This window comes from Nyctereutes procyonoides, unplaced genomic scaffold, assembly GCF_905146905.1.
Source record: "Nyctereutes procyonoides isolate TBG_1078 unplaced genomic scaffold, NYPRO_anot_genome, whole genome shotgun sequence".
NCBI lineage: Eukaryota > Metazoa > Chordata > Mammalia > Carnivora > Canidae > Nyctereutes > Nyctereutes procyonoides.
In genome coordinates, this window is record NW_026575133.1 from 21499984 (window position 1) to 21520872 (window position 20889).

The window sequence follows — 20889 nt, forward strand, 5'->3', positions numbered from 1 at the left end:
ATTATTGGTAATTTTAGTAACTGCAATAGGTGTCAGAAACTCACATTCCCAAATGCTACAGCTACACATACTTCTTCCTTCCTAAATGTAAAGGCAAGACGTTGTCTGGCTCTTCCTCACTTTACTGACTCTCACAACCACGTGACCCCAACTGACCACACCAAGAGTCACAGCTTTCTTTTAGGTTATCCTCTCCAACAAAAATTTTATTAAAACATTTTTAAATAAATAGGAATAATTCCTCTAGATAACATCATTAACAGATATGAATGTATTTCATCATCTTAGTGGATACAACAGATAACACTAATTCCAAAGAGTTCATTTTTACTTTCTCTCTCAAAGACCACCTGCAATTTACTACCCCCCAAACCCGTAAGACTTGGCATAATTTTATTCTAAGCCAGGCTTCTTTGCCTTTTCGAAAATGAAAACGCCTCCTCACTTGGCCAGCAATGATTTTATAGTTTTCAAACATAAAATGGGAGTTACATTTGAATTTATATGATGAAAGCCAGAGGTGTACTGTTCAAGTGTATCCTTCTGATTATATCAGCAGTAGACAGTAATAACTCTGAATGGCACAGATAAATTTTAAGGATGACAAATGTTAAGCACTACAGAAAATCATGTTTTAGAATGTAATGTTTAAAAATTGCAATTTTAAATTTTAGGTTATGGGAGTCTCTTCAAATCAAGGTTACCTCTAATTTCAACATGTGCCACACACGTAGGCTCTATTTCTATTAATTCATTTTTCTACTTTTGACCAATTGTTTTGGGCTTCGTAAGTCTTATTTCCACTAACACTTCACATTCAATCACACATTTAATATGTAGTCAAATATATATTTGTAAATGAAAAAATGATGCATTCACAGATTAAATTATACATAAAATACATTAAAATTAATTTGAGATGTATTAATAAAAAGAATTACATTCAATAACAAATAACTACAGAATTGAGAAAGTCTAACAGTTCACTAAAATCCTCTCCACCTAAATTATTTTTAGGAGAATAGTGTTTGGGAGATTTTCTAGTTTGTTTCCTCTTTTAAGGAAAAAGAAGAGAATCTGGGGGTGGGGTAAGACAGCAGCTTGAGACCAGGAAGAAAATTATTTCTTGAGGATTTAACAGGTGCTATGTACTTTACAAGTATAATTCTCATAAACTTTACTTAGGATTTACTTTCTCACAAGCTTAATTATCATCTACTTTTTTTTTTTAACAGATAAGGAAACTGGGGCTAAAAAGAAAATTAAAAACACTGCATAATTCATCCAAAGTTACAGAGCTATCAAATAGCAGAGAGGTCTGAGAACCTGTGTTTCACTCTAAATAATATATTCTTTCTAGTTTACCATGCCACCACTGAAATACAGATCTTATATGTAACAGGTACCAGTAAGGTGTTATCTTAGTGTAACAGTTTTCTCCCCAAAATCACATAATTTAAAAAAAAAAAAAAAAGGATCCTCCAACAATTCCACTGACTGTCGATTTTAAGTTAACAGTTTTAAAACTAGAATAGGACTTTAGTGAACTTCCAGGACTAATCTCTTTCTTTACAGTTCATGACATTGCAGTCTAGAGAGATTAAGTGCTGTCCTAAAAGTCACACAGCTTCTTAATAGCTGAACTGGAACCAGAACCAAGTTCCTCGACTCTTTCAATTACTCCTCAGAGTTATCAACTTACCAAAGACCTTCTCTTCTGTTTTAATTTGAGAATTCTTAAAATCAAAACTAAAATTAAAAATATTTTTGACTTCCAAGAAGAAGTTCAAACTACAAGGGTCTGAACTAAAAGGCAGAATCTAAGGATAATAACTGATAATCACATAAGTTTTTAAAGCCCTCTGTCAAAGTATACTATAAATCTTCTACTACAACTCAATATATTAAATTTTCTCAAGAAACTTCTACCATTAACTGGCCCATTTTGTCGTATTTATTCGGAATCATCAATATAGAAATACTACAGATGCCCTGGCTAATGGAGAGCCTAATATTTCTGTTTTCAAAGTTTAATGCAAAGTAGAAATTACTTTCAAAGGAAAACAATTTTACTACCAGCCAAAAGTAGAAGTCGTTTTATTTTGTAAGCACATGTTACAGAAAGATAGTAGAAAACAGCCTTTATTTGCAGCAAGAAGTCACTGTCTTCATTCACAAAACAATTCTTAAAACAGGGCATTAAAAAAAAAAAAAAAAAAACAGAGCATTTACCAGAGAGGGTGTTCATTTTGCTTTGTTGTAAAACCAGGTCCCTAAATTCTTTCAGAAGGCCTCCCATGGAGAGGTGTGTCCACATCCACTCACCTGGAATCTGAGCTCTAAAACTACCTGCCTAACAGAACACAGTAGAAGTGACACTGTGCCAGTTTCCAGGCCGAGGACTTAAGGAACTGGCTGACTCCATTTCCTCTACCTTGGGACACTTGCTCTGAGTGAAACACAAGAGAGGAAAAACTGCAGCCACTACAACTCGCTAGTCATATAAGTAAGTCATCTTCAAAGTCCCCAACCCCTGGGTGAATCACATCCACCAATGCAGAGTACAGAGGAGAGAAAGTGCCCTACCTACCAAGCCCTGCCCAGATTGCAGATCTGTGAGCAAAATGAAAGACTTTATAAAAAAAACTATGTTTTGGGGATCCCTTGGTAGGTCAGCGGTTTAGTGCCTGCCTTTGGCCCAGGGCGTGGTCCTGGAGTCCTGGGATCGAATTCCTAATCAGGCTCCCAGCATGGAGCCTGCTTCTCCCCTCTCGTCCTGTGTCTGTGTCTCTGCCTCTCTCTCTCTCTCTCTCTCTCTCTCTCTCTCTCTCTCTCTGTGTCTCTCATGAATAAATAAATCTTTTTAAAAAAAGAAAAGAAAACTATGTTTTGGGGTAGTTTAATAGAGTTAATAATAAAATGAAACACCAGCATTTTCAAGTGTATCTAAAGCCACAAAAGGAAATTAACTGATCAGAATTTAGAATACAGATTTGGAGTGTAGTTGTTTTGTTGGCATGAGGGACAAGTATAGGAAAATGCACAACTAGAGACAAGAAATCAATTCTTCATAAGCTGTGCTTTTCCAATTTAATTAATATTAATCTTTTTATGCCTCAACTTCTCCGTCTTTAAAATGGAAGTAATGATTACTATACCTTAGAGTTATGAGAAATAAATGTTAGTATTCGTAAAGTATCTAGAACAGGTCCCACTAACATAATAAGCAGTGAATATATGTATTTTTAAAAAATCTTCTTGAAGACCATCCACATAGCATTACTAAACACTTAAGAATATCCCTTGTTACAGAGGCCAAACCAATGAAGCCAGGGGTCACTGTCTGAATCTCTTACTTTAAAGGATTGCCTGGTAATTGCTCAGTAAATATGTGATAGGCTCAGTTTTATACAATTTACAAAAGCTTTGGAGTGCCTGGGTGGCTCAGTCGTGTCCAACTCTTGATCTCAGCTCAGGTCTCGATCTTGGGGTCATGAGTTCAAGCCCTGCATTGGGCTCCATGCTGGGAGTGGAGCCTACTCCAAAAAAAAAAAAAAAAAAAAAATTAAAAAGCTTAAAGAACTTAACAGTTTACATGGAAGAGAAAGGTGTATCTACCTTTAAGTATATTTTTGACTGAAAATTAAACTATGTAATAAACAAGAAGAGGATTACTTTTTTTAAGAAAATAAAGTACAAATTAATTCAAGGTTTAAAAGGAAAAAAAAATTCATTTTTTTTCCTGACTTTATGTGGAGAGGCCTTTATATGGAGACTTCACAGGGTGTGATCTCATAAAATGACCATGAAATCTATGGAAAGCTCACATGGATCGGAAGAGAGATTTCTCTTGCCAGATTTGGACTACTATATATTCTCTTTGAATATTCTCTTTGCATATGCCCAATAAAACTGGTTTCCAAATTAATGACAAATATAAAAACATATTCCCAGAGAAAATTAAAGCTTTTGTACTTTAGAGAAATTGTGTCATTCCTCTAAAGAATTTTAATAGGGAAGACTTCAAAATGCTGTGTTCTATCTTACAATGAAAGCAAAGACCATGTCAACATCAGAGATAATACTTAAGAGGTTATTAACAGCTGGAAAATCTCATGAGATTATGTTTAAAGATGTTTATAAATATCTGTCCAGCTTTTTTTTAAAAAGTCATGCTCCCAAGATTTTGGTCTCTATTCTGATTTCAAAATCCTTAATGCGGATGCCTGGGTGGCTCAGTGGTTGAATGTCTGTCTGCCTTCAGCTCAGGGTGTGATCCTGGGGTCCTGGGATCAAGTCCTGCACTGGGCTCCCTGTAGGAACCCTGCCTCTCCCTCTGTGTCTCTCATGAATAAATAAAATCTTGGAAAAAAAAGTCTGTTGGGAACATAATGATGAAATAAACATTACCTTCATCTACCACATTATTTGAAAACTTGGCCTTTTTAAAATACTGGACCAATGTTTAATAATTCCTTCTCTTAATTTAAACTCAAAAATAAAAAAAAGTTTATGGTCAAGCTTAGAACAATTCTTCTGTAAATTCTGGTAAAAGTTCACTGTGGTGAACTTAATTCACCATAATTAGTTTCATTAGAAACTAATTATGACGATTAGAAAAGCAAAAAATATACACTATAAATTCAAGTATGTGCCAAATTCTAAAAAATAACTTCAATGATATGTCACATAAAATATGAACTTTTAAAAGATGCTTGAGTGAGACATTAGGTTGTAGGGACTTCCTAACTCCACTTGAGAGGTATACTCTTTTAGGAAAGGTAGGATAAATGAGGGGGTAGAGGGCCCAAGAATAGTGGGAAAAGAAAAACTAACTGAATTTTTATCTGCTTACTTACTAATCTACATTACTATGTTAAACCTTTTACAAATCCCAATTCATAGAAAAAAACTCCTGAGGCTGAGAAGCTTGCCTAAGACATAGTTAATAAATGATAGAGTCAGAAAAGAGAAGGGATTTTACACTAGAGAGTAAAAATCAGAGAGTTCTGTGCTACCATTTCAAAGATACAACATTGTACTCCTTCTAGAATTACCAGTAACAAAGTTAGGGGTGAATCCCTTAATAATATTTCCCCCATTGTCATGGAGGAAAAAAGGAAGTATCAGGCCAGATATAAAGGCATTGTCCTATGACATGGCTAAGTTGCTCCCAGCTCTCTGGGGGACTTCAAGTCACATTTTCAATTCCTCTGGGTTTCTAGAGAACTGGAATTCAACACTTCTTACTATATGATTCAGAAGATGTCAACACTGGACTGTACATGCATTCTCTGATCAAAAATCAAAAAGATCATTGCTAGTTATCTCATCCCCAAGGGTTGAATTACTTACGCATTAGGCTGTAAATGTGCTTTTCTGCAACATGTTCCGTAAACAGCTTTATAAGATCATCTTTTAGGTCTCTGTTAAGCTTGGTTTCGATGTAAAACTTATTCTGAAAAAGAAAATAAATTATTTTTTAGTGCTTAAATTAGGGGGAAATGATTTAATGAGCTGAAACACTTAAAAAATAAATTACTTTAGGAAACAATTCATAAAGGTATCAATTAAAACATAAAAACTCAGTATCAAAAAACAAAAGCTCTGCTACTATCAGTTCTGTCTTTCTGGCATGGGCTTAAAGAACATAAAGATAAAATGCTATGAACCATACACCTTCAAAAGAACAAAGGAAGACACTCAACATTAACTAAACAGAAATGTAGAGGCAAATGGACCACACTGTGTGACAGGCACATAATACGCCCTTTAAAAAGACTACATCACCATCAAAAAGCAACAACAGGAAACACTAATAAAAGGTACTCCATTTATCAATAATCTAGGCTGAGAGCAGGCAGTAGACATGCACTGGTTGACTCAACATACAATCCACTTCACTGATTAGTCTAAGTTTTTCAGCTTATAGCATTCTTAGGAATGGTCTTTGGTTCAAAAGCAGACACATGACCCAACATAGAGCAATCAGATTGAGAGAAGCCTAAGCTTCAGTGGAAAGAATCTTAATACTCATGGCCATGAGAACAAGATAAAACTGATGTTATGTACATCAAGGAGACAAGAAAGAACCGGAGACCCTAGTAATACTATTGAACCATGGGATTCAACCAACACTAGAGACTGCCATGTTTGTGGGGTTTTATTACAAGAGATTAATACTTTTCCCTATTTACTTAAATCACTTTGAATAGGGGTTCTATTTTTTGTAGCCAAAAGCATCCCTATCAGAATGACTGGCAAGTCAAGATTTTGTTCATATTTAAATGTTAACTCAATGTATAGATGTGGAAAATAAAAACAACAATGTTAACAAGTTATTCACTGATTCTCTTAATTATTAAACACATTGTGAAAATTATAAAAATAACATGCACATAGTAACAAAATAAAACCTTTCAATAAAAACCAGTCTTCCACAGCAGACCCTCTGTTGCATTCCTAAAAGTCCCATTTGGCTGGGAAAACTTTTATATTTTTCTAAAATGCTGCTGGCATGTATATGGATATAATTTTTTCCCCCTAATAAAAAAAAAACACTTGCTATGAAGAAATATCACATATTGCTTTGCATTTTGCTTTTTCACCTAATGTATCTGGAGAAGATTTCTCTCTAAACATATGTACATGTCATTACCTTTAACTGCTTATTTTTCTACTGTAAATATTTCCCACAAATGATTTAAGTAACAGTCCCCTGCTGATAGTACAGATTTCTTTCAATGTTCTGTTTTGTTTTTTCAGCAAAGTTTACTTTATGGAGAATAAATCATTTTAAAGATTAGTATTCCACATATAGAAATCTTTATGCTAAAGAATATAGGATCAACCAAACATCCCATTTCCTAATCTAATAAACAGGAATTGGGATAATGTTTGCTAAGGGCCCCTGCCTTCAACAGGAACACCAACATTAAGATTCTATATGATTTTATATATTTAGGAGAGAGAAGGGGCTAATCAACAAAGTCAATAGTCTATAAATTATACTCGTGGCATAATTCTCCAAATGAAAGAGATCATCATAATGGAAGAAACTTTTGTTCTATTTTTTTCTGTAATGATGTATTTGGCATTTATCATATACCATGTTTTTATTTATTTATTTATTTTTTAAAATTTTTTATTTATTTATGATAGTCACACACAGAGAGAGAGAGAGGCAGAGACATAGGCAGAGGGAGAAGCAGGCTCCATGCACCGGGAGCCCGACATGGGATTCGATCCCGGGTCTCCAGGATCGCGCCCTGGGCCAAAGGCAGGCGCCAAACCGCTGCACCACCCAGGGATCCCTATACCATGTTTTTAGATAGACATCTTAACTCTCTACTTTCTGAGGACAAGATATCTTTCTTGTATTTTATTTCCCAAGCACAGTATCTTCCATATGGCAGAAATAAAACAAATGCTGAGTACTGATTAATAATGCCTAATTGTCTATTCAGCAGTGTTATTTATGGAATTTTTAAACAGTAAAAGGGTAAACAATTCTATGTCAACACAATCAAACATTACTAAAATAGATTAATTTTCATTTTTAACACAATACATAGAAAAGATAAACAGAACATGCTTATTAACTGGATCTATCTGTACTTAGATCAATAAACTGAGATATTTGGAAAAGTAAAACAGCTCTAACTTACCATATATATGAAAAGAGGCACAATGCTCTGCAATGCTCCCATATACTGTCCAAGAGCTATATTAAATCTTTCAATATAGAGATCTGGAGGGCTGGCCTGTGAGAAAGAACATAAATGTAATCATTCTGGGAAACCAAGGTAAAGACCTTCCATTCACCACAATCTAAAATGCAAACAGACTCACAAGTCTGAGTTAAAATTCTTATTGAAATTCACAATAAAGAAAAGGAGAAGGCTTATATTCTGAAAGTCATTTAACACTTCTATCTTTGTTCCAAATTCTGCTATGCAAAACTAAGGTTTGTTTTAGCGGTCTTTAAAAACTGTAACTTGGGATGCCTGGGTGGTTCAGTGGTTGAGCATCTGCCTTCGGCTCAGGGCATGATTCCAGGGCCCTGGGATCAAGTCCCACATCAGGCTTCCTGCAGGGAGCCTGCTTCTCCCTCTACCTATTCCTCTGACTCTCTCTGTGTCTCTCATGAATAAATAAAATCTTTAAAAAAAATTTTTTTTTTTATTAAAAACTGTGTAACTTTATCATGTTAGTTAAAAGGCTTGCTTGGTTAATTGGTAAAAAGTTCACAAGTTCTATTTATTAAGATAAATGAGTTTAAAAATTATCACTTAACTATGGACATTTCCTATAGGAACCAAACTAGATTTGGGCCAAGAAGAAGAAGAAAAAGAAAGAAAAAAAAAATCTCCAGGAAATGGTATAGGCTTAATATACTATTAGAATGGCTGTTGAATTTTTATAATTACCTTAGGCAGAGTAATGTTCTGAGTTCTCTATCAACTTAGTTGTAAGCCACTTCTATAGCTAACCAATTAGCCAGAAAGTAGGGACTTAAATGGTTCACATACATCTGTAGCTCTGGAGAACAATAAAATAAACATAATACATGTCCGGCTTTTAACTCATTGTTACCAAAAATTCAAATCATAAAGCCATCAAAAGAACACTTCCAGTTTTACTGCGTGTTATAGGCTAAATTAGGTGTCCCCCTTTCCAAATTCATATGCTGAAGCCCAAACCAGTGTGGCTGTCTTTGGAGTAAGGAAGCAATTAAGGCTAAATAAATGAGGTCGTAAGAGTGAAGCCCTGATCCTTTGCAACTAGTGTCATAAAAATTGAGACCAAGCGGTTCACTCTCCCTCCTCTTCTCTCTTTCCCTCCATCCTAACTCACCCCCTAGCACACTCAGAGGAAAGGCCATGTGAGTAGACGGCAAGCCCGTAGCTGTCTACAAGCCAGGAAGAGAGTTCTCCTCAGAGACCAAATCAGCTGCTACCTTAATCTTAGACCCCCCAGCCTTGAGAAGAGGGAGAAGTAAATTTCTGCTGTTTAAACTACCCAGAGTCTGTGGCACTTTGTTATGGCAGCCCCAACAGACTAAGGCACTGTGTTTTATGAAAGCACATCCATCTACTACTTCATTTTATTCTCTAAAGCTAAATTAATTAGGTACTACTTTAATATTGAAGAAACACACAACTGGACAAGTCATATGTCTAAGATCAGAGTTAAAGAGGATAGATTCAAGTCTTCCAGGTAAGAATTCATTCCAGGGCCACAGAATTTGGGAGATGGGCATGACACAAACCATCATGCAAACAAAAGTGATTCCAACCCATGGCAGTCTCATTACCTGATAACCATACCCTGTACAGAAAGTCTTACTTTCAAACAAGGAAACCAAGGAAATGTCACACTGAGAGATTCCTAACAATGAAATTATAAAACCACTTCAGCTAACCTGTTTTAGAAATGTCCAAATGTCCCAATATTATTTTTAAAATAAGATTTAATTTATATTTTTTCAGTTCTACTTAGATATTAGAATATGTGTAGTGAACTGTCCTTACTTCTAATTCATCTTCCATTATTGCATATTGAGAAATTTGCACATACTAAGTCCTTTACCTTTATTTTTCATAGTTTTCCTAATTACCTGCAAATTGAATGTAATTTCCATTCTACATATGAGGCTATTAGGGCTCAAAAGAGTCTACAGTGCCACAGCAAATAAGCCCAAGAACTAAGACTCAAACCTTGGTCAATCTGAGTCCTTCCATCTATTTACAGTACATTCCATTTTAGCACCCTGTAACCTTTAGAAAAATTTAGGTCATGCTGTCTGTTTTCATATCCTGTTCTTCTCACATGCAGCCCAGCATAGCACACCCATGGCACTATGAACAGTTTGGTGTGCTGTTTTAGATCCCCTCAACTCTTTTCTTCCGAATGCCTTTATCATCACCCCCTAATCAGTCACCCTGGCTAACTTCTATTCACTCTTCAAAATTATGCGTCACTTCCTCAAAACTGTGTATGAGATATACGGCCCTCAGCTAGGGCACCATTCCACTTCTTCACTTTTCACACTAGGTGGTCTCTGCCACTAAACTTCAAGCCCTGGAGGGCAAGACTTGTATCTTATCTTTATACCTCCAGATCAGACCGCAGAACCTGGAACACAGCATGTACACATAAATGCATTTCTTTGCAAGGAAAAGTCTTGCTTAAATCTAAATTTGCTTAAATCTAAATCTAACCTAACCTAGCCTTGTTTCGATCTAAACTGCTTTCAAATTATATAATAAGCTTGTATTGACATTAGGCAATTCATTTAACCCTCTGAATTTCAATTTCCATAAATATAAAATAGGAAAATTGTACTACTTCCAAGATGTGCCAACAATCAAAGAAAATAATATGCATATGCTTTGACAAATGTCAAACATTATAAATGCACATGCAACGAAAAACCTATTAACATCATTAAAGTCATTCTTTGTTAATGAGAGAAACTGGGGAAAATGGTTCTACATTGTGGGCAAACTTTTAACTATAACTAATGGACAGAATCACATGTAGTATCTTTTTCTAAACTGCTGCAAAGAACTCTGGAAATGTTATTTCAGCATTCAAAGAAATAAATTTTAGAAGCATTATATGAGAAAAAGAAAATCTGAAGAATTTTTGCATTAAAATAATTTTCCCTCTTCATAAAAGGACACTTTATCTATTCAAAAGTTAAAAGTATGAACATTGATCAAAAGGCACACTTAATGGCAGAGAGAATAAATAAAATTAAATTCCTTAGTTATTCTTTTCAAGAATTCCCAAAGCCTCAAAGGTTATGAGTATTAAAAAGCACTTTTTGTACTAAATCAAATGTCAGAACATTTACTTAGCTTTTTAGTTCTACATTTCATGCAGCACTTACTCAAAACCTTTTAAATGACAGGACTATAAATTATAACAGTCTTTTAAAATAAATCCAATCTCTTTACGAGGAACTAGAAATAACTGCCATTAAAAAAAATAATAAATTGTTCCTCCTTAAAACTTAAGTTCAGTATAACCTGGGCCCCATTGGGGAAATTGCTACGTATTTGATTTATATTATTTCAACATGAATGTATTTGGCTTGGACATTAAATGAAATTTTTTACGTTAAAATAAGCAAGCTTCATTTCCTTCTTGAAAGAAAGAAAGAGAAAGAAAAGAAAAAAGGAAAGAAAAGAAAAAAGGAAAGGAAAGAAAGGAAAGGAAAGGAAAGGAAAGGAAAGGAAAGAAAGGAAAGGAAAGAAAGAAAGAAAAGAAAAAGAAAAGAAAAGAAAAAAAGAAATGAAATAACGAACGAACGAGATGCTAGAAAAATACCCATTGCTCTAAACTTGCTCCAACTTTTCATAACAGAGCTAGATTCCCTGAAATTTATAACATAGCTGGTGGAAATGCTTCAATTTCTTGTTTTTGTTTAAATGAGTAATACATTCATCTGGTTTAAAATTCAAATGCATTCAAAAGGAAGTAAAAAGTTTACCTTTATTCCTTCCTCGCTGAACCAACACTTAATTCCTTTATGTCCTTCCAGAAGAATTTTACATACATACATGAAGATAAGTCTCCCCATTTATATCCCTTTACACACAAATGCTAGCATAAAACCACACCAATCTATACTTTTCCTAACAATAGATCTTGGAGACTTTTATTCTAGTGGTTCTCAAACATTTTGGTCTCAGGAGCTCTTTATAACTCTTAAAGATTATTGATTCCAAAAAGCTTTTTTTATTATATGGGTTATATCTAACAACATTTACTATATTAGGAATCCAAACTGAGTTTTAAAAATACATATTAATTTATTCTAAAATGACAATAAAATCTGCATTTTAACATTTTAATGTTAAAATTATTACATATTTTATAAGCTAGTTATATGTAAATAACTATCTTCTCAAAAAAGGTAAGAAAAATAGCATCTGCCTTAATAGAAGACTGCTACATTCTCATATCTGCTACTGTATGGAATGAGTTGTGGTATGTTGTTTTAGTTGAAGTAAATGAAGAAAATCTAGCCTCACACAGTTATATAGGCAGAAAAAGAAGGTGTGTTTTAATATCCTCTTCAGATAATTGTGGATATTTTTCTTTGAAACATAACAAGTTTCTTAAAGGTTAGTTGCAACAAGAAGTCTGAAACTATCAATGAGCGCTCTGTACTCACTACATTAAAACCTACTGGTCTATCTTCTACTTTGAATGGATCCTTTAATACATTTTATAACATCAGAAATTGGTCATTGTAAAATACTGAGTTGCATACGTTTTCCATATGTTGACACATTTCACCACACACCAAGAAGAAAAAATTATATTTGTTACTATCACCACCTATTTCATCAGAAGAGTCTTTTTAAGTACTGGGAAGCCATCGAGGTCATGGCAGTAGATACAGGCTTTCCAAATTCTAATTTTCACTTCAAGGCTTGAATTTTATCATTGGCAACAAATACTGTCAGTTCCTTTCCTTGAAGTGATAGGCTTCATTTCTGAGAAAATATCGAATACCAAAGTCTAGTTAAATAACCATAATTTGTCAGCAGTCAGCCATTCTTCCAAATAAAAACCCAGTGAGGACGACTTCTCACTTTCCTACATACCTCACCTCCTTTATATGTTCTATAGGGGAAAAGAAAACCCAGGTAGTTTAATTCAAAACTCATACAACCACACAAGTGCTATATCATAAAACAATCACTGTACTTTATATAGCTTCCAATTTCTTCACAGATTATTTTTTAAAGTATACTCAAAGTCACAATAAAATGGTGAAATAAAAATAAAAATTTTCACTGTTTCATCTAGGATATTCTTAAGTAAAATGATTTTGTTTTCTACTGCAAATATGTGGAAGTGAAGATCTGTGGAAAGGCATTAACAGTCTCCCTACCATTGCTTGTGAACAGTCAGAACAAATATCAACACACAGAAAAGGGTAAATAACATCTTAGTAGTACAAGAAAGTTTCAATTTTGCAAACCCCCTGAACGGATTTCAGTGATCCTGGTGGTCCTCAAACCACATTTTAATTTTAAGAAGTCTGTTCCAGGGCAGCCCAGATGGCTCAGCGGTTTAGCGCCGCCCTCAGCCCAGGGCCTGATCCTGGAGATCTGGGATCGAGTCCTGCATCGGGCTCCCTGCACGGAGCCTGCTTCTCCCTCTGCCTGTGTCTCTGCCTCTCTCTCTGTCTCTCATTAATAAATAAATAAAATATTTAAAAAAAAAAAAGAAGTCTGTTCCTATGGAACACCTGGGTGGTTCAGTGTTGAGTGTTCGCCTTTGGCTCAGGGCCTGATCTCAGAGTCCTGGGATCGAGTCCCATATCTGGCTCCCTGCATGGAGATTCTTCCTCTGCCTGTGTCTCTGCCTCTTTCTGTGTCTCTCATGAATAAATAAATAAAATCTTTAAAAAAAAAGAAAGAAAGAAATCTGTTCCTCTAAGTCCAAAGTTTGAAATGTACTATTTAGGGAAAGGGCGCAGGGTTTGAAAGATGGCGGATGCAGTGGACCAGCAACAAACTATCAACACTGTAGAAGAGCCCCTGGATCTCATCAGGCTTAGCCTGGATGAGTGAATTTATGTGAAATGAGAAATGACTGAGAGCTTCGAGGCAGATTACATGCTTATGATCAGCATTTAAATATGATATTGGAAGATGTGGAAGAAACTGTGACTACTATAGAAATTGATGAAGAAACATATGAAGAGATACATAAATCAACAAAATGGAATATTCCGATGCTTTTTGTCTGGGGAGATGGTAGGGTACTAGTTGCTTCTCCATTAAGAGTTCGCTGAAACAAAGAATTTATTGTGTATGGAATATAGGAGATTTTGTATGATTGCCTCTTTAAATGTAGAAGACATCCAAAAGAAAAACTTGCATATATTTTGATATTAAGAAATGACCAAGTGGGATCCCTGTGTGGCTCAGAGGTTTATTTTTATTTTTTATTTTTTTAAGGGTTTTATTTATTTACTCATGAGACACACACACAGAGAGAGAGAGAGAGAGAGAGAGAGAGAGAGAGAGAGAGAGAAGCAGGCTCCACACAGGGAGCCCGACGCGGGACTCGATCCCGGGTCTCCAGGATCAGGCCCTGGGCCGAAGGCGGCGCTAAACCGCTGAGCCGGGGGCAACCCAGGTGACTCAGCGGTTTGGTGCCGCCACCTTCAGCCCAGGGCGTGATCCTGGAGACCCGGGATCGAGTCCCGCGTCGGGCTCCCAGCATGGAGCCTGCTTCTCCCTCTGCTGGTGTCTCTGCCTCTCTCTCTCTGTCTATCATGAATGAATAAATAACATCTTTAAAAAAAAAATGACCAAGGATTCTTCCATTCCTGAAATGAGTTGATTTGCAGATAATTCAAAAATTCTTAAGCTAAAGGGCATTTAAATTTTTTTCCAACTCTTTCAATAAATGTGATCACCAGGATGTAGAACTCTTTCCTCAGGAATTCATTTGCTCTGTTGTTTTCTCAGACAATTTCGGATATTTTTTTTTCCTTTAAATTAAATTTGATTTAACTTTTTTAATTAAAAAAATGAAATTTACTATTTAACCAAGCTTGTTAATATTGATAGCTTGTGGCTAATCCTCTGTTATCATAATGCTGCAATTAATAACTTCATAGAGATGTTATTTTGTAGACAGTGCTTTTAAAAAAAATTTTTTTAAGTGAAATAAAGAACTAGATGATAACCTTATGGATCACTGCATAGAAACAAAATAATTTGACACCTAATTTTGAAGACCTACCCTGCTTAGTATGACTAGCATTATATATATATGTTATATATATTTAGTTATTAAGTATATTCCTTAGAGCAAGGAGGTAAGGATCAGATTTGATATACCACGCCAAGCTTTCATAGAATGGAAGGAAAACAAGTTTGTTATCCTTAATTCTGAAAGCTAGATAAGGAAGATTGGGCAGTTATTCTGATTAGATGCATATTTAATTTTATAACATGATTTATTTAAATAATTTTCTAGCCAATAGACTTGAAAATACTATGATCTGGGTCAATACTGCCTAACAGAACTTTCTGCACTCTATTTGTCCTCTATCTGCACTGTCCAATATGGTAGCCACTAACCATGTAGGTCTACTTAGCACTTAAAATGTATTTAATGAAACTAAGGAACTGAGTTTTTATTTCATTTTCACTTGAATATGTACATGTGGTTAGGGGCTACCAGAATGAATGCAAAAGATGTAAAATATAAACAAGTTCCACAACTTCAGATTTATATACCTCCTCTTCTACCTCTGCCTCCAGCCCCATCCTACCAAAATGAAACATGAAAAAATTTTAGGAATATGTGCTTTTTTGTTCACAAAAACATCCTAATTGTCTTCAAATAAAGAAATGACTTTTGCACGTTAAAATGAAACAGGGCAGAAGAAAGAATGAGAAGGAAGAGTAAAAAACATAACAAGGCTACTAACCTGTATCTTTACAAAAGTAATACATGTTTACTGATATTTTTAAAAGATCAAAAATGCTATTATAGAAAAGCATCATCAGTAAATAACTACCAACATCAGAAAATAACTACCATTAACATTTTCTTCGGTTCTTGTGTATGTGTATCTTAGCAAATACAGGATTACATTATTTTATAATCTGCTTTTATCATTCAGCTATAATATCATCAACATCTGCCAAGTCAAGTATATTTCTACAACATAATAAAAATCTGGACGCACCACTGTCTATTTCTGCCCCCTCTTCATGAGATACTTAAACTATGCTTAACTTGCACAGTTTTTACTTTCCGGGTCTGCATGGATACTTCTAATCCAGATTAGAACTTCGTGCAAACGTGTTGAGTGGCAAAATGTGCTGAATGGCTTTAGCAACAACACAATCTTATATTTAAACATAAGATGATGCCACTCCTTGCTTAAGAGAGACCAGGTTCAGGAACCATGTGCATTTCCACAATCTCAAAGAATGTTGTTCTTCTAATCATCTGAAGGGCTTGTTAATGATACAGAGTCCTTTGCCACACCCCAAAATCTTGACTCAGAAACTTTCCAGAAGGGTATATTTTGAATGAGAACTTCAGGGGACTCTTTAAACAGCCATTTCAGCAGCCATTAAACATTTAGAAAACTCAAGTTTAGACCATTTCAAAGGAAAGTTAAGTTTTATGGGAAGGATATCTAGAGGATTGGAGAGAGGGCTGAGCAGTAATTATCCACGCAACATAAGGCATTTATTGCAGGACAATAGCGACAATTTAGCTGCAAACTATACTGAAATTAGTAAAAATATGATACAACATATTTAACATTAGTGATAAGACCCTACATGAATCTTTCTTTTAAATTTAACAGCTTCTTGACTGCTGTCAAATTCAGTGCTTATAAAGTTATTAAAAAGTGAAGTTCCACATCCACATCAAATGCAGAAAGCTTGGAGAGTACATCAGTCCCACCCTGATGATAACAAAAGAACTTAGCTAAACTACAGTTTTCCAAGCTCAATCAGAGACTTCAGGTCTCTGTGTTTTATAGCAGTACTGTCCAACCAGATGAAATGAATTCTAAAGAGTGACCAGGTCTGGGGCTCCTAGCTGGCTCAGTTAGTAAAGCATGAGACTCTGGAGCTATGTGTCCAAGCCCCATGTTTGGGGACAGAGATTACTTAAAAAAAATAAAATCTTTTAAAAAAATTAAAAGTGTACATCTCTTCTAAGGAAAGAATGGACAGTTTCTCCATCGGTTGGCTGCCATAAAGCTGGTTAAGAAAATAGAAGCTATAATGAATCATTAAATGCCAAGTGTAAACTAACAGTACAGAATCCCCATGAGCCTCAACATAAGGGCTCTAGTTTCTTTACAGAAGTTTGCAGTAGGTCTTTAAGAGAAAACTGAATTAAAAGTCCAGACTCTGTGATCCTGGATTCCTTTAGCTTATCCATACAACAATGACTAAGCTAGGTGACACAGCAGTTACAAAAGGTCCAAGGATTATTTAATAGACGAAAATATCTAAAGAAGTCAGATGGACTAGGACAACTTCTCACTTTCCTACACACCTCACCTCCTTTAACACTTGGCAAAAATTACCACTAACCCCTAAGGTGTTTATATTTTAAAGGAAACTTTTTTATCTTATCTTTTTTTTTTAAGATTTTATTTATTTATTCATGAGAGACACAGAGAGAGAGAGAGGCACAGACACAGGCAGAAGGAGAAGCAGGTTCCATGCAGGGAGGCCGATGACATGGGACTCGATCCCGGGTCTCCAGGATCACACCCCGGACTGAAGGTGGCACTAAACTACTGAGCCACCCGGGCAGCCCTCTTTATCTTTCCTAATTTAAGTACAAAACTCTATCTCAAAACAAAGTTTATTTTGAAAAGAATACAACTCATAGTGCACTCTGTGCACATGATATAAACAACCGCAAATAACTACTCTTTAAGTGATTTCACTCTCTTGCTCATCACAAATTCCATTTCCAAAATGCTGCTTTAACTTGAGTAAGTAGATGGTTCTAGTAATCTCAGCTGGTTCCAATACGCTCTTTATCAGTAAGTATCTTATTGGATCTCTCTTGGATCTGGCACTATGTTAAGCCCAATGAAGACATAAGAAGAAAACACAGTCTCTATCTTGAAAAATGATAGTGAACTTATTAAAATTGTGGTCTACTAAGTTTTTCATTGGCAAATTCTATGAGACAAGTACAACTTTGCTATAACTGCTTAAACTTTTAGTTTGGATTAAAAAACGATATCCAAATAAGTTATCCAGAAAAAAAAAATCAGTAAAATACACATATGAAGAGCTACTGACCAGCTGGCAATATTTATTTTATATTGAAATCTACATAGGGATAACAGGCAACTTTCTTATTATCTAAAGTAATCCTCAATTGGTGAGGAGTGAAAAACGTATTTGGGGGAATGAAAGTTTTTCTAAAAACACACTTTGTAGATTCAACAGATACAGAAATTATAGCCTTGAAAAAATATATAAATATCAAATGACCACATGCAAGACAACCAGCTGAATTATGCTGCCACCCACTGGACAGAACACAAACAGCAAAGCAAACCTTGCTCTGATTTTTAAGACCAAAAGAACCTGGCTTAGTTTGTTGGCAGTTTGGCAGTAAAACTTTTATGCACATCAGGGAAATACAAATCAAAACCACAATGAGATACCACCTCACACCAGTCAGAATGGTGAAAATAAACAAGACAGGAAACAACAAATGTTGAAGAGGATGTGGAGAAAGAGGAACCCTTTTGTACTGTTGGTGGGAATGTGAACTGGTGCAGCCACTCTGGAAAACAGTGTGGAGGTTCCTCAAGAAATTAAAAATAGAGCTACCCTACGACCCAACAATTGCACTACTGGGTATTTACCCCAAAGATACAGATGCAGTGGAACATCGCGACACCTGAACCCCAATGTTTATAGCAGCAATGTCCACAATAGCCAAACTGTAGAAGAAGCCTTGATGTCCTTCAACAGATGAATGGATACAGAAGATGTGGTCTATATGTACAATGGAATATTACTCAGCCATCAAAAAGGACAAATATCCACATCTGCTTAGACGTGGATGGAACTGAAGGGTATTATGCTAAGTGAAGTAGGTCAATCCGAGAAGGACAATCATCATATGGTTTCATTCATATGGGGAATATAAGAAATAGTAAAAGGGATTATAAGGGAAAGGAGGGCAAATGAATGGGAAATAATAGAGACTCCTAACTCTGGGAAGCAAACAAAGGGTAGTGGAAGGAGAGGCAGGCAGGGGGATGGGGTAACTGAGTGACGGGCACTGAGGAGGGCACTTAATGGGATGAGTACTGGGTGTAATACAGTATGTTGGCAAATTGAACTTCAATAAAAAAAAAAGTATAGCTTTTATGTGTAATCTGGTGTCTGGGAAGAGTGAAACAAAGTTAATATTGACTAATTATGGCTTAGTTTCTATTCATTTCCATTACTACTAATAAGTTTGGGAGTCAAATTATATGTACCTCAACCAAGACATCAAAACTACTCTAATCTTATTAAAATAAATGGTTAAAATGTAATTAGTTGACAAATACTCATTTAAATCACTCCAAATTCAGTCCTATTGGGAGAATAAAACTTGCACATTTTTCTTCCACCTGTCTTTGTGGTCTCTTCTGGGGACCTGAACTCAGGTTAGTATTAGTGGTGGTATTCCTAACACTTTAATGTTACTGGCCTGGTACGGGAACCAAGTCTGTTTCAACACTCTGAACATGTACATAATGTATAGTGTAAGTTACAAATCACTGACAAACTGCTGAAAGGAACACACTTGTTAATGGGTTGATGGCTGTAAAGCTAGCAGATCAAAACATCAAAATAGTTTTTAGGCAGTGAAAGTGAAAATATACTCTCAACAGGATAAAGCACATTAATACATAAATTTATCAACATTACATGGGAGAAAATGCCTTCTGATTGCTCTAAAGGGTTCTGGATTCAGACATACATAAGAATAACCAAAATATGGAAGTGTCACTTAAGACAGTTTAAAGAGTAAAGAATGTTATATCCATTAAATTCAATTATCCAAATGGTGAGGCAAACAGGATATTCTAAATATTGTCAATTCACATACTTATCGTATCAGTCAAAAAAACAATGCCTAAAGTCTCAGTGACTTAACAAAGTTTGGATAAATAAAATGTAGTACAACACAATGTTATTCATAAAAAGAAATGAAGAAAATCATGATATAAATGTGAATGAACCTTGAAAACACTGTAATTAGCCAGACACTAAAGGTCACATATTGCTTAATTTCATTTCTATGAAATGTCCAGAATAGCCAAATCCACAGAGACAAAAAGTAGATTGGTGGTTGCCAGTGGCTGAGAGAAGGGGAAGGACAGGGAATCACTGCCAATGATGACTGGGTTTTCTACGGTAACTCAAATGTTCTGAAATTAGCAGTGATGGCTGCACAACTTCATGACTACAGTAAAAACCAGTAAGTTTGTACATTTTAAAAAGGCGAATGTTAAAGTATGTGATTGTATCTCAAAAAAAATTGTTTTAATGGATTAAAAACCAAGAAAAAAAATATATAGCAATACTTTCTTTCTCGGGTTACAGGCTCATCTTGAAAGTCTGCCCCATGTCATACTTACCCTTGGGATCCAAGATAAGGGAGCCTCTACCATCTGAAACACTTGGCAGACAAAAGAAAACACAGAAAATTGGAGAGCTGATCTTTAAGAGCTTCAGATCTTTGGGTACACACTTCACCATACACACCTCACTTTATTTCACAATTCACAGGCCAAAGTCAGTCACTTGGCTAAGTCTGATTTCAATGGAACATAGACGTATACTCTTTCCATGCATTCAAAAGTAAGAGAAATGCAAACATTTGGTCAATAGTAATATGATCAGCATATTTACTTAATGAGTACTTAACTAGTTCAAGATTACAATAGGCCAAAAGAAACCAACACTAGTACATCAGGATTCTGGCTCTCAAACAGCTCACAATGCTGCAAAGATGGCATCCTAAACACATGCCAAAGTGCTAAACTAAGGACGACAGTAGTAACACAAAGGGCTACAGAAGCAAGGAAGAGAAAGTGACTCATTAAGCATGCCAGAACACTGAAGTTAAAAGCTCAGCAAACCCTAACAGACAAGGAGAATGCCCCCTTTGCAGAAAGAGGGGAGTTGACCCTCAAACAACATGGTCAGTTTGAACTACATGGGTCCACTTATTCATGGATTTTTTTCATACAGTATGGTATGTAAATATATTTTCTCTTCTTTATGATTTTAACATATTCTTTTCTCTAGCTTACTTTATTGTAAGAGTACAGTATATAAC

At 35.3% G+C, this 20889-nt stretch overlaps 2 protein-coding genes across 3 annotated transcripts in view; one reads left to right on the top strand and one right to left on the bottom strand.

The window, feature by feature from the left end:
* CACUL1 (CDK2 associated cullin domain 1) overlaps positions 1 to 20889 on the bottom strand; it is a 73619-nt gene that overhangs the window by 16601 nt on the left and 36129 nt on the right. For both annotated transcript variants that reach the window (XM_055346187.1, XM_055346186.1), the window contains exons 4-5: positions 7668 to 7763; positions 5356 to 5458 (exon numbers count right to left, since the gene is read on the bottom strand). In XM_055346187.1, coding sequence (XP_055202162.1) covers positions 5356 to 5458; positions 7668 to 7763 — 199 coding nt within the window. The remainder of the gene's footprint in view (positions 1 to 5355; positions 5459 to 7667; positions 7764 to 20889) is intronic.
* On the top strand, positions 13454 to 13822 carry LOC129493540 (U6 snRNA-associated Sm-like protein LSm3). Its single transcript, XM_055299825.1, is given in 2 exon segments — positions 13454 to 13605; positions 13608 to 13822. Coding segments are annotated over 2 exon segments (306 nt in total). The 5' UTR covers positions 13454 to 13514.